This window comes from Eutrema salsugineum, unplaced genomic scaffold (assembly GCF_000478725.1).
Source record: "Eutrema salsugineum unplaced genomic scaffold, Eutsalg1_0 scaffold_1, whole genome shotgun sequence".
NCBI lineage: Eukaryota > Viridiplantae > Streptophyta > Magnoliopsida > Brassicales > Brassicaceae > Eutrema > Eutrema salsugineum.
This window is the reverse complement of record NW_006256909.1, coordinates 2293251-2307200: the sequence shown is the minus strand read 5'-3', so window position 1 is coordinate 2307200 and position 13950 is coordinate 2293251. Positions and strand designations below refer to the sequence as shown.

The 13950-nt window shown below is 32.3% G+C and overlaps 3 protein-coding genes across 4 annotated transcripts; 2 read left to right on the top strand and 1 right to left on the bottom strand.

Moving 5' to 3' along the window:
- The first annotated feature begins 1090 nt into the window (after positions 1 to 1090).
- Positions 1091 to 2317, top strand: LOC18029094 (bZIP transcription factor 11). The gene has a single exon (XM_006412145.2). The coding sequence runs from the start codon at positions 1618 to 1620 to the stop codon at positions 2080 to 2082; it is 465 nt and encodes a 154-aa protein (XP_006412208.1). The 5' UTR covers positions 1091 to 1617; the 3' UTR covers positions 2083 to 2317.
- Positions 2318 to 7711: 5394 nt separating this feature from the next.
- Positions 7712 to 8712, top strand: LOC18029093 (protein CASPARIAN STRIP INTEGRITY FACTOR 2). Its single transcript, XM_006412143.2, has 3 exons — positions 7712 to 8016; positions 8267 to 8310; positions 8480 to 8712. The coding sequence occupies exons 1-3, from the start codon at positions 7935 to 7937 to the stop codon at positions 8597 to 8599; spliced, it is 246 nt and encodes an 81-aa protein (XP_006412206.1). The 5' UTR covers positions 7712 to 7934; the 3' UTR covers positions 8600 to 8712.
- Positions 8713 to 9263: 551 nt separating this feature from the next.
- LOC18029092 (BEL1-like homeodomain protein 6) lies at positions 9264 to 12376 on the bottom strand. Of its 2 annotated transcripts, XM_024149533.1 has the most exons (6): positions 11800 to 12376; positions 11372 to 11502; positions 10776 to 11284; positions 10273 to 10637; positions 10132 to 10192; positions 9264 to 10047 (listed from the first exon to the last, which is right to left on the bottom strand). In XM_024149533.1, exons 2-6 carry the CDS (start codon positions 11403 to 11405, stop codon positions 9526 to 9528), a joined length of 1491 nt encoding a protein of 496 aa, XP_024005301.1. In that variant the 5' UTR covers positions 11406 to 11502; positions 11800 to 12376; the 3' UTR covers positions 9264 to 9525. The 2 variants fall into 2 exon arrangements, with proteins under 2 accessions (XP_024005301.1, XP_006412205.1); XM_006412142.2 differs by having other exon boundaries at positions 10776 to 11502.
- Positions 12377 to 13950: the final 1574 nt, after the last annotated feature.

The following is a 13950-nucleotide window of genomic DNA, read 5'->3' as shown; positions in this document are numbered from 1 at the left end:
TTTTCCAGACAGAATCTGAATTCATTGGTTTTTTTATTTATTCATTTATATGTAGTACATTCTACGAATATTATTGTTTTTCTTTTCTTTTTGTCGGTACATCAATATGTGAGTTACTTTAGAAATTTCAACAAACAACTAAATTACTGTTTTTTTCCCGGGGCTTGATTTTTACTTCTATGAAAAAGAATCTGCACTTTGTTATTTTATTTTCTTTCCTCCTAAGACACACAGTTGTTGAAAAAAGTTAGGCAAGTTTAAATACAAAAATGATTCAAATATTAATTATTCATGATTTTTTAGAAACAAAATTTAAGTTCTTAGAATGGTTCATCATTGTCGACAAAAAAAAAGAATGGTTCATCATTTTTGGAATCCATAATAAATACGTGATTTATGATATCTTACTAATTAACGCATGATAAAATATTTATATTAAACGTTTTGTATTTTTCAATAGTAAGATAATGAAGAAAAATGTTATGAAAAATTAACGAAATGATAGTTCTGTAAGTGCTATTTAAAAAAAAAACAATAACTTTCTCAATGTAAGTTTGCAACAACACGTCATTCAAAATTATTTTTGTTGAATTTTTTTTGATAAGTTTCTTTCCAACTTCTCTTTAAATTATAAAATATTTATTCATATACTTTCTCCGTTTCACAAAAAGTGTCATTTTGACATTTTTTTTTTTCAAAAAGAATGTCGTTTTAGAATTCCAATGTAATTTTTAACATAAAATACCATTTTTAACCTCAATAAATTCAAAAAATTAATTATAAATATAATTCTAAGAGTCATTTTCTGTAAATTAATAAGGATATAAAAAATTTTTTATTTTATTTCTTAATTTGTGTGAAAAATGTTATAACGACATTTTGTGAAAAATACTCCTTTATTAACTTTTTTAAAGGGCAAGGAAAAAATGTTTCCAAAAACTAAAATACGTAATAAATAAATAAAGAATCTTCTTCCCAAATGGAATCCAAACAAATGTATCGCTCCTTGTCAAGTTGCACAAACACATGAACGCTTTTCTTGAATTTTCTTCTATAAATTCATTCTCCTAAATCATTTAGAGCCCTCCCCTTCTCTCCTTCTCTCTTTTCCTCTCTCCCCTTTCAAAGATATCGCCTTCCTTATTCTCCTGATTTCATTTTCCTTCCAGATTCAATTGTAAAGATCTCAGCTTTTGTGGGAATAATCTATCAAAAAAAATTCGAAAAAACCTTGATGCTTAATCAGCAGTTCTTGGTGTTTGAGACACATGTCTCCGATTATACTCAGTGAAATCTTCCTCTCTGGGTTTATGTTAAACTCTACAATCAGGCGCAGGACCCATCTCGTTCAATCTTTCTCTGTTGTCTTCCTTTACTGGCTTTACTACGTCTCGTGATTTCTGAAATTCTCCAATATTAATCTTCCATATATATATACGCATAATTAAAACCCTAGTTTTTAAAATAAAGTAAAAAAAAATCTTTCTTTTGTTTCTTCTTCGTGTTCGTCATCGATCTGGGTCCTGTCCTGTTTTTAAGTTCCACTAAAAGATCTCATTTTTAATATTATCTCTCTTCTGGTAAAAAAGGCTTCTGTGTTTGTTTGTGTGTCACTGAATGGAATCGTCGTCGTCGGGAACAACTTCGTCGACGATTCAAACATCGTCGGGATCGGAGGAGAATCTCATGGAACAGAGGAAACGGAAGAGGATGCTCTCGAACCGTGAATCAGCGAGGAGATCGAGGATGAAGAAACAGAAACTCCTCGACGATCTAACGGCTCAGGTTAATCAGCTTAAAAAAGAGAACAGCGAGATCGTGACAAGTGTCAGCATCACGACGCAGCACTACCTCACCGTCGAAGCAGAGAACTCTGTTCTCCGAGCTCAGCTCGACGAACTCAGCCACAGGCTCGAATCTCTCAACGACATCATCGATTTTCTCGACATCAACACCAACGGGATTTGTTCAAACCCTCTGACTGGTCCAGAGACTGATGATTTCCTCGCGAATCAGATGAATATGAACATGTGTTATATGAACCAGCCTCTCATGGCCTCTTCTGATGCGTTACTGTATTAGAAATGTGGACCTCAAGAACCTCGAAATCACAAAAATGGTGCCGTTTTTTTGTCTGATTTTAAGACATGTCTAGAGATTAGAGAGAGAGAGATATGTATAAATGGGTATGTTGTTTGATTGTTCCATTTTCATTTTTATTTTTATTTTGCTTTGTTCGGTCTTTGGCGTTAGGTATTAAAAGCATCGTTATGAGTGTATTTGTAATAAAGGCTCTGTTGCCGCATGAGTACAAAGTGTTTTCTTAATATTGTAGTATGCTTTTTAATATCTTTAAGTACTATCCCATATAGTTTCAGACTATCATTATTAAAGCAAACAATCAACTGGTAAAAATCTAATTGAAAAGTGGCAAGGTTTTAGCGTGTATAGACCAAAATATCACTTGCATTCTCTATATAATCTTGTAATTAATGAAATAGCGTATACACTACATGCAATTTTTTATATGTTCTTGTCGCCTCTCACATGCACTTATTAACTTATAGAAAGGATGCAAGTGATATTTTTATAATCATGTCACTAATGTACAAAAGTGTGGATATCTCCATGTCAACTTATAGTTTTGGAGACGCTCATAAAAAACTTACAAAATCTACAAGTTAAAAGAATCTAGATGAATTGAGGGTTGTTATGTTGTATATTGATTAGATATATATATATATATATATTATTAGTATTACTATTAATTTTGGTGGTGTTGAATTGGTGAAGAAGAAATCTATAGTTCTTTTAACCTGTGCAACAAAAGAAAACATACAAGGTGTTTAATAGAATAATTTGAATGTATGGAGATCACTCAAATCTAAGGGTGAATTTGGGAGGTTTTGATGTCTAGTAGACTGCTTATAGGTGAAATATCCTAGCATCGGTATTCTTTGCTTTTACACATCTCATTCTTTGATTTCTTATCTCAGTTTTGTTTTTGTATTTTTAATTTCAAGCCATATTATACACCAGTACATCACAAAATAATGGTTATATTACATCGTGAGTCATAATGGAGAATCCTATTCTACACTTTTCCTGACAGTATTATACTTTTAGATGCTGCGTAGTTTGTTTTATATCCATTCATCACGGATGGTTCATTCATGAATATTACAAATAGAAGCCTCCTTTTATTTTTATATAAAAGAGTCTTCTATTTCATAATTGCAATATTTTCTTCCTTTATTTCAAGTCTAGTATTCCTTCATCAGAGTATCGTTCATGTGTCGAGACGCGAGAGAATAAAAAAGAAGAAGGATATTCTGATATATATACTTTTTAAACATTTGCATATTCTGATATTCATCTAGGCTACTAAAACAACATTTAAAGTATATGTAATTATTGCTTAGTTTTTGTATTTTTTTGAAGATGATATAACCCAAAACGTAAGTTAAGTAAAGGCGTAAATTGATGTAATGATTTTCGTAACGGTATGCTCTACATTATTTGATTCACATTTCACAATAGCAGTTATTACAAAATTAGATAACATAATAATTAAGTCGTAATCAATTATGGCAAAATGTCATGTGCAGGGAACAATATTTGCCGATACTTGACCTAAAAACACATGATGATTTAACGACTTTATAGTAGACCTCCTAATCAAATTATTTCATAACATTCGTTCTCTTAGATCTACCTGAACAAATATATTTAGTTCTTAAATCTTACTAATAATTCATTATCAGTTGGTTTATGTATACATATTATACACAATACCATGCTATACATAATACATCTAATGAACAATTACTATGGTTTTATACATCTAATCATTGGTTTATGTATATAATACAGTGCTATACATCTAAAAACCTATAGATGTATATAATCATACAAAAACACGCATCTCGACTCGATGCATAGCTTTGATCCGATGCTATTTTTCTCTCTTTAGGATTGTATGGTATGAGCCAATGAGGTAAAGTAAATGCATGATCAACCTGTAAATATAGTAACGATAAATTATCATTATTTTTTTTAATATACAATAAGATTTTTTTAATATCACATAGTTATTTTTAATCTAACATTCAATTCAGCCAATTTGCTACACTTGCCAACTTCTTAAACTAAATTCTGTCGTCACCGTCCTATTTTCCATAGATCAACATCTTAATTATTGCACGCGATACTTCTCCGATCCATATTTGTAGAGTAATATGATTTTCTAGTTTATAAAACTAGATTACGTGCGTACAAAAAAAACCTATCAAACTGAGGATTAGACGATCCTCAAGACGGTCGTGGACTCGTGGGTCTCGAAGATGTATTTTGGTAACAGAGATGGTGGGTTGGTTTAGGCCTAATTAAACTCGATTTAATTTTACTCTACTCAAAGCCCTAACATTTTGAAGCTTCAGTTCCATTATTTACCGATCTTATTTCATAGATGAAATTATAATTTGTCAAACAGCTTCATTTTTTATTTACATTATACAGTATATATAATACACCAAATGGTTTACACGAATGTCACCGGATATCCTTGAAGATTCCGTCAGTTTGCAAGATATATGCGTTGATTAATTAGGCAAACGATTAATTAAAGTATATATCTATTTCTTCCAAAATAAAGAGATGATTAAAAACGTTTCTAGTTGTTACAGCTCACAGGCGAAACGTAATATAGTGTTTTGTCAGCTAGTGTCATTTTTGTTGTTGTATTATACCCACGTAAAATGCAAAAGACTATAAGGTTGTTCAAATCATAATATGTCGTTATCTAATTAGTATGTTAAATTAGGGAAAAATGTCACCTGAGTTCCGTAAGCGACTTTCCCAATCTTGATTAGTCCTATTTAATAAGCCCCAACAATTGACCTTAATTTCAGTCATGTTACGAAGGTGGTTTTTTTCCGTTACATTGTTTTGATATGTTACGAATGTGATATCACGGCACATCATGTTATATAGATATTAGTATCAATAAACAGATATTAAAACAACAGCAAAATATAATTACCAAAGAAATTCTAACGTTTCATATTCCGAATAAAATGATTAAGAAAATCCAGTTAATAGTCGCTCAAATGATAAATAGAATACGACATACAATACTTTCTTTCTTATGTACAACTAATAAAAAATTTACCGAATGTATTGATAGAATTTAAATAATATATTCCTAGTTGAAAATTTATTTACAATATAATACTCCTTCTGTTCAGAATTATTTGATGTTTTAGAAGGTTTTTTTTTGTTCAGAATTATTTGATGTTTTCACTTTTCAATGCAAAATTTAATGAATTTTTATAGTTTTTGACCTTTTATATTCTGCAGATTATATTTTTATTGGCTGAATGATATTTAAATTAATTATAAATAATATTTTTAGTATTGGAAAAATAAAAATTAAATGAATCATTATGAACAAAGGGAATATATATTATTTACTTTATATATATAAGCAATAAACAACCGTACAGTTAGGGACTACAGTCAGTTTTTTCAAACGCCAATAATGGGAAGAAGTCGGTGCTTTCTGTGTAAAAGGTTCAAAGCAAATAAAAGAGGGGAAATCTAGAATTTGGCAAATAAATACAAATATTTTGATGGTACTTTTACAAATATTTGATATTACTTTTACAAATTTAATGTTGGAAACATCGATGATGAACTAGTGCATAGCTTGAAAAAAAACAATAAGCATTAAGGAGACATGGCTCATAATGATTGACTAATATTCGATTAAAACCTAAAAATGAGCTATATATGATGCGAAATTTAGAGAATTGCTATAGTAAATTATTGAATATAGACAAAGAATAAAGACTACATAGCTGTGAAAAGTCTCTATAAATGTATTAGCAAAAAAAATTCCGTAGAAATGAACTAATCAATATAAAACTTCATAACGCTCCCCGAAAAAACAAAAAGAAAAAAAGAAAAAAAAAATCCAAACAATTCCGTATTTTTTTTTTGGGTCAAACAACTCCAAACAATTCCATGATGAGAAAAGAAAAGCAGAGGCGGCTAACTTATAGTATTTCAAATGAATACCCATTCAAATTATATCCTACCTTGAGAAATTGACATGTATGTACTAGGAAATCAAAAGACATAGCCAACGATACACAGTTAAATTTTCTTTTACATGTGCAATTATTTATGCTTCATCGGATCTAACAAACAGATGTTTGGGTTCAGAAAATTTCGGTACAATTTAGTCTAAATGTTGAATTATGCTCGTAATTAAGTTAAAACTTCACACACGTGTATTTATACACGAACATACAATTGAGGAATCAAACAGCTTTTCGAAAGTTTCATCTATACTTTATGTTACGAGGTTTCGTTCCATAAAACCTATAAGCCTTTGAAACCTTATGAAAGGTATGTGAAAGTGAAAGCTAATTAATTAAAAGGCTCAACATCTTACAAATGAGGAAAGCCCATATATTTAACTCTCAAAGGTCAAACATAGGCCCGAGTTATATGTTAATGCGGATCGACAACATGTTTGATTTTAATGTGTCTATTACAAGTGTAGTTAGTACTAAGCCGATGCGTCAATAACTAACCATTTATGGGCCATTTAAAGAGTTTAGCCGGCCCAACAGCTTTACACTGTATTGTGATGGTACTTTTCCAACTTGGTGTGATGGCTTAAAGTTAAGTTGTTGTGAGGGTCAATTTCTCCCTGCAAGTAAAATTAACAAATCAGATAAATCATTTTACTAAAATATCATTTTACTAAAATTAATAAATCAGATATTTTTGAAAACACGTTTTTATCAGTCAAACTCTTCAATCAAAAAAATAGTTATACGGGTTTTGTTCCTTCTTGGAAATAAGTCATGGGTTTGTTGTGTGTATCCATGCGCTCCTACTAAGCTTAATAAAGTATTTGTGACAAAATAAAGCTTAAATTCAGAATCGTGAGAGTACGGTCACCATCCACTACATCATCTTTACATCTTATTTTAAGTGAAACCACAAGACAATACGTCGAAAATAATTTATAGTGAAGAATCAGTTCATTAAAGCAAAGTTCAAACAACTTTGTTCTCATGATCTCAATTGATTAGCAATCCATTTAAGTTATAAATTGTGACGAATTAGTTCATCAAATCAAATTTCAAACAAAACAACTTTCTCTTTTCCATAGTCACAATCAACAATCCATTTAAGTTTGACGTATATGGAATAGAGAAAGTTGTTTGTATTAAAAATAATTGAAGTAGCACAACTGTTTATATTATATGTATCAAACTATCAATTAACAGAGGATCGTACCATTCTATTTATCCAGCTGGTTATGTTTAGCGATTCCTCTTGGTTGGAGAATAAGAATAGATCTTTGACCTATAATGAGTATCTAGTCTTCAAGGATTCTACCATTATGATGGTTTGGTAATGGAGTTATGATTGTAGTTTTTTTTTCTACAAATCAAATAATAAACCACTCGTATTATATAATCAAGCCACTAACTTCTTTAGACTTATTGTGGCCAACAACAGGAAAGTGGTCTCCTTTCAACTTTTTCTCTAATCCCACCATTTTCATGAGCAATGAATAAATAAAACCAAAAAGCATTAAGAGATATTTGCATTAATTAAGTGATAGATAAATCAAATTCGTAATAGTATTTTTAATGATTTATAATTTGGGTACAATCTCATTATAAACACAAAACTAATGGTATTGTAATACCTACTTTTTGTTTATTTAAAGCGAATGAGAGTTAACTTGTAATGGTGTTATTTCCTTAGAGATTATATATAGTGATAAACCTAACGAATGAGCTTCTTTTTTGATAAGGTGTATCTACATCCACAAGATATAGCTTAAGAGCGCATCAAACACTTTCATTAACGTTGCTAATTAATAGAGAAAAAATTGAAAGGAGAAGAAGATGGGTTTATTGCCATTGGTGAAGAAACTAGGTTTCATCTTTCTTCTTGTTTCAGCTTCAGCGTTTGCTCTATCTTCTGCAGGTTTATTTCTTACCTCTCTGTCTCTCTCTCTCTACATATATATCCTTTGTTTGCAGCTTTTCTCCGCAACTTCATGTGACTCTTTTAGAAAGTAAGATTATATAACACTAAGAACTTGTGCTGCACATGTGCTTTTATAAACACTTAATGGCCGATTTTTAGACATAGTATGTTAGCATTAATTATTTGGAGTGATTAAATCTTGGATATGAAGAACAAACAAATCTCTTCTTCTTCTTCTTTTTTGTAGGACGACCATCAATTCTGATCTATAGCCAAGACGATAATCATGAGGTTAGTCGTTTTAACCCCCAAAAGTCGCCAACTAAGCTGCGTTGTATATTTATAGATAATATTTGTAAAGCAAAGTAACACGAATTTCAAGAATTAATTAGATGCTTGGATTTCAATAATAATTAGAATGATATATGTTGGTAAATAAATATGCTCTATATGTGGACAGGTGGTGGAAAGAAGAATACATGAACATGAGAGAATTCTGAGAATGAATTCAAGAGACTATGGTCACTTCAGTCCTAAACCAAAGCTCGTGAGGCCTCCTTTCAAGCTCATTCCCAACTGATCATATCATGGATCGACTATATATATATATAGATGCCGACTTTGTGAGATGTATAATATATATATACCTAAAGACTAACATTGCAATAAGTTTAAATGATAATCCAGTTATCATATAAGTTTGAAGATATGTTATCTAGCAAACGATTCTATAGTCTTTGCTAATAGAAGTGTGAGTTTGGTGAATCGTGCATGTCGTCACTTCATCACTACAATCTATGGTTTGGTAATTACGCAATAAATGGATGATGATGCAATAACGAGCTACATTCATTTACTACTAAAAAAAAAATCAAAAAGTATTTTCAACTGTTTTTGGAGGCTTCCACTAGAGTTCATTTTCAAATCTCATGATTGTAATTGTTGTAAGAAAAAAACACAAACCAAGGAGTATATCGTCTTCATTATGATACACCAAAATAGTCATCTTTGATATAGCCGTATACTTATCATCAATTTTTTTTACAAAACCCAGTATTTTATTTAATTAGAGATTTGACTTTTTTAACATACAAATTTTTTTTTATATGGATATTTTTAAAAATTTTGGTCGAAAACAGTATTCGATAAATTCTGAAACGGATTATATGTTCATCCCCTCAAAAAAAAAATGGAAAAATGGATTTAGATATAAAAGTATTTTTTTAATATTTAGTCTACTTATAAACCAACAAATCGTACTGCGTGCGTTTTATTACAGGAAACCAGGATAAATGTTCATCTCTTACAGATCTCAAATTTCACTTCACATAATGTGTTTAGTGATTGCTCCAATAGACCAAACCTCACTTATATTTTCTTACACAAAAGAATGTTTTCTTTATACAAATATTTCTAAATCTTTTTCTCTGACCAACTTCCTTCCACTAGAGAATTGAGACTGATCATATCATCACTCACACCTACTCTTTATTCCTCTGCATTGCTTCAAGCTACAAAATCATGTACCAACTGTGAAGAACCTATCCGGTTCTGGCGACTCACAGGGTTTACATATTCGAGTTCAGCTCCCACGATGGCCTTCTCGTAAATATCCACTCCGGAAAAGTTGTTATACGCCTCACTAGACATTGCCACAACATTATCATGCCCTTGAGAGTTTTGAAGTCCTAGAGTCAAAGACACACCACTACCACCACCAAATCTTGACATCTCAGCCACATGATACGTAGGCTCAACCGTCACGAACCGCCGACCATCCATTTGATCGCCCTGAACCATGCCACAAGTTTCCACACCATAACCATGTCCATGATCCGGTTTGTTCCGGTCTTGTGCAAAATCTTGAGTTCGATCTTCATCATCAGCAGCACCAGGTCCTATCTCAGACATTTTTGGTGTATTTTCAGAGGACGAGTTGGAATCATTCTCTGTGAATTCCTCCTTATATATTTCCTCAACCATCGGCTTCCATAAACGCACACGAGCATTTATAAACCAGTTTGAGACCTTTTTACAAACACACAACAACCAATCGCTCAATAAATAAACTATGAAGATAAAGAAACAATCTTCATATAAAGCATTTGGTACCTGACCACGGCTAAGCCCTGTTTGTCTTGCTAGCATGATCTTGTCCGAATCCTTTGGGTACCTATTCATGATTCCAAACGGTAATCAGCATTTTTTTTGTGAAGGATTTTAGTGGAATAAAAAGATTCAAAAGATACTTACGGGTGAAGAAAATGCTCGAAGAGCCAAGCACGGAGAATCAAAACAGAGTTTTCAGGTAAACCACGTTGAGGCCTCCAAGCTTGAGGTTGCATAAAACCTCTTTGTTGTCTTAAATGTTGATCAACGTACTTAAGTCGGCTTATTATCCCAACTCTGTTCCCATCTGATCCATCTTGTTCACCGAGGCATTTTCTTGTCTCGAGGATTTGTCCTGATATTGCATCTCTTAGGCTACGGAAATGGCGTGAAATGGTTTGAAGAGCGAGTGCCGTGTATGGCTTAGCAGCTCCAGAACCTGCTATTACATCGAAAGAGGATACTACTATCTGCATCTGCTGGTAATATTGCTTATATCTTCTATCCACCTTTTCCAAAATCAAATACAAAAATCCAACTTAATTAATTAATTATATATACCATATGATTCATCATCATGGTTATGTTTGTTTTAAACGCTAATCCATATTAAATTGTCTCGTTAAGAAAGGTTTCATGTTCATTACCTCATCCAACATTGACAAGAGTTTTGTTAACTTGCTCTGCATTTCTTGTCTCTCCGATTGAGAGATTTCAGGGGGAGGATTCGTGCTCGAGTCTTGAAGGTTCTGATCCGGTTTTTGAGGGTTCTCGTTGTTCTTATCTCCCTCTGCCTGAAACTGCTTCAGAGCTTTCTTTACATTAACAGCCTCATCTAGAAGCTGTTGAGCCGCCTTGAGATACTTTGAATTGGGAATTGTTCTCACTGCATCCAAGTTCTGATTCCCACCGGGAAAGCTCTGCGTTGTATATTCATTGCCTCTAAAATTTTCGGCTCTTGGCTCCATACTTTGATGGCTCATCTGATGAATTCCAGGGAGAATCTGTGAACCGAGACTAAGGGACAGTCCCTGACCGGTCTGAAGAACTCCAGTAGTTCCTGCCATCGCTTGGTCTCTCCAAGAACCGAAATCTTGAATGTCCTGCATTTGCGAAATTCCGCCAAATCTGGACAACACTTGCCTCTCTTGTGAAGCTGATACATTGCTAGCTTCAGTTCTTTCTCTACCGGCTAATTCGTCAGAGTAAGAAACTGTAGGATTCATGTGGATGATTGCATTACCGGGAAGAAACGGAGTTTCCGGATAATTCTCCATCGAAATGTATCAATGGAGTGTTATTCTTGGATCAGTTGAGTTCCATAGTCCCTTTTCTTGTGATCAGGTCATAGAAGCAGCAGCAGCAGCCAGGAACCTTCAGATTAAACAAAAACTTGGAGTTTTTCATTCTTCTTCAAAACGGGTCCTTTAACAATTTCCATCTTATTACAAGAAAGAACTTAACTAATAATGGAGGAAATGTCTGAAATTCAAAAAAGATTCAAAAACAATTGAAACAGAGCAGGGTCCATATTATTGCTAAAAAACATGAAGATCTCATCATGTTCTGAATTTATGGCTATGCATGCAATCATGGAGATGTAAGCAACATCCAGAGAAAAACAAAAATCAGGAGTTTGAAAGAGAAGTAAAGAAAGGTTAGAGAATTTACCTGGATATACTCTGCTGCTTTGTTGAAGAAGACAAGCCAAGTCTTAAAAGGAATTATAAAAAAATAAAATTGATGATCCCAAAATACAAAATGTGGAAGATCCTGTTGCTTTCTCCCAAATTTTCAGAGAAAGAAATCAAAGGTTACGCATTTTTCTCTTGTTATATTTTTCTTCTTCTAGTGGTATATAATTTGTAGTCATCATCTCATCAATGTCACACGTGAAAGACCCATATCATTCTCTCCCTCCCCCAGAAGAAAGAAAGCAAATAAAAACCTTTTTTTTCTTATTTAATAAAAATTAGAGGAAGAAAAATATATCAAAATAAAAACTTTGTTTTCTGAAGAATCTTGCTTCAGCAAGCCATGATATAGTTGATGCTTGAACTTCCTGTTTCTTGCTTGTTGAAACTTGGAATCAAGTTGTAATTGGTAATGAGAAGAAAATTGTTGCGAAAATGTTATAAATGTATGGTTAAGGAGTTTCTATCCTTAACAACCAGTTGGTCGACCTAAACCCCTCTCTTCATCTTTCTCCTAATCCTAAACCTAATCCTAATCCTTATCTCTCTCTCTGTCTCCTCACAACATATTTATCAAATCAATATCCACCATACAATCACATTCTGCAACTTTGTTTACTTTATTTAAGTTGAAAAGTATAAAGAATCGAAGATGCTACCAATTCTTCAAAAGTCAAAACTGAAAGAAAAAACTTTTCATCTCTAATTTTGTTTCTTGATTGAATTATATCATATATTTTTGTAACACAAACTATTACATAAATTTTTAGAAAAAAATAAACTATTAAATATGTTAAAATCTATTTTTTCCAATAAAAATTTAAACCTTAGTGGTTGGTGTTAATGTTGCTGCTATGTTATAGATCGGGTTTAAATTTAAATATGTGCGTGCGTATATGAGTTACCAACGATAGAAAGAACAAATATTTTGCACAAGTCGGCAACACAAATTTAGCGGTTTCGCAGATTAGATCGTGTTTTTTATTGATAAAGAATATTACAAACTGTTTTCCTATGAATGATTTCTTATGAATGGGTTCATTAACTTGTCATTAGAAACACACATATTCGGTATTTTAGCATTAGCTACTTTACTTTTTAAAGTAAATTATTATGGTTTCTTCTACCTTGTCTTTATATCCTATCCTTTTTAATATAAATATTTGTTGGTTATCTGAAAGTACATTCGTGGACTGTGTTAGTCCAGAGGCGCTAATAGTCGCATACAACTATCAAAGAAAGAAGGGTCCCAGGAAATTTACAAACACAAATTTTTTCTTATTTCTATTTTGTTTGTAAAACACCGTAAGTGCCCGTTAATCCCCACTGAGTTTTGTCTTTTCCTGGGGACACTAAATTTTTAGGGATTGGTAATTTTTCTTTCAAATTTTACCTAATTTTAGCATTCACTTGCTTGATATGCAGAAGTCTATACTCGATATATCCTAAATTGGTAAGAACTAAAATCCCTTTAGAGCTGTTTTATCATGAAAATAATTGATTTAATCAAAAGAGCAACAATACCAAGTAGAGGCCGACTAGTTCCATGTGTAAAAGTTGAGAGCATCAACACAAACTTAAAGAGGATGTCTCGTAATGAACTAGGAAGTTGAGGGTGAATTTGTGAAGAAACATAAACTAGTAGGTGCAGAATAGAAATAGAGGAAAAGTTGCCTGAATTGGGACAGATGTTGCAGCGAGAGTGTCAGAGTCAGAGATGAGGTAATAATACGAACAATGAACATTTGTGAAGGGAGAGAGAGAGAGAGAGAATCTAATGAGATACCAAGCGAGAGATTTTGTTGGGCCAAGAGAGCTGTAATGTCCCAAGCTTTTTTTTTGCTCTCAGACGTGCCTTTGTCATTCTTTTGTTCAATTATTATATTTTTTTTTCCAGGTAAACTCGGCGGTGAATTACTTTATCAAAAGAAAAAACAACCCTACGTTGTTGCTTTAAACTATTTTCACAAGAAAAACGGATCATCCCTTTTTTCATTTGGTAAAGTAAACTATAACATTTTCTTGAAAAAAAGAAGCATATTGTTTAGTTACTTTAACAACCATCTATTGAATGGGGTCTTTAACAATATACATATATATATATATATCTACGGTATTTTTCCGTTTA

Excerpts from the sequence above, each read along its gene's own strand:
- LOC18029094 (XM_006412145.2), top strand. The coding sequence starts at position 1,618 with ATGGAATCGTCGTCGTCGGGAACAACTTCGTCGACGATTCAAACATCG.
- LOC18029093 (XM_006412143.2), top strand. The coding sequence starts at position 7,935 with ATGGGTTTATTGCCATTGGTGAAGAAACTAGGTTTCATCTTTCTTCTT. Across the intron at positions 8,017-8,266 it reads GTTTGCTCTATCTTCTGCAG|GACGACCATCAATTCTGATC; the intron begins GTTTATTTCTTA and ends TCTTTTTTGTAG. Across the intron at positions 8,311-8,479 it reads GCCAAGACGATAATCATGAG|GTGGTGGAAAGAAGAATACA; the intron begins GTTAGTCGTTTT and ends ATATGTGGACAG.
- LOC18029092 (XM_006412142.2), bottom strand. The coding sequence starts at position 11,405 with ATGGAGAATTATCCGGAAACTCCGTTTCTTCCCGGTAATGCAATCATC. Across the intron at positions 10,638-10,775 it reads TCTTGTCAATGTTGGATGAG|GTGGATAGAAGATATAAGCA; the intron begins GTAATGAACATG and ends ATTTTGGAAAAG. Across the intron at positions 10,048-10,131 it reads CAGGGCTTAGCCGTGGTCAG|GTCTCAAACTGGTTTATAAA; the intron begins GTACCAAATGCT and ends GTTTGTAAAAAG.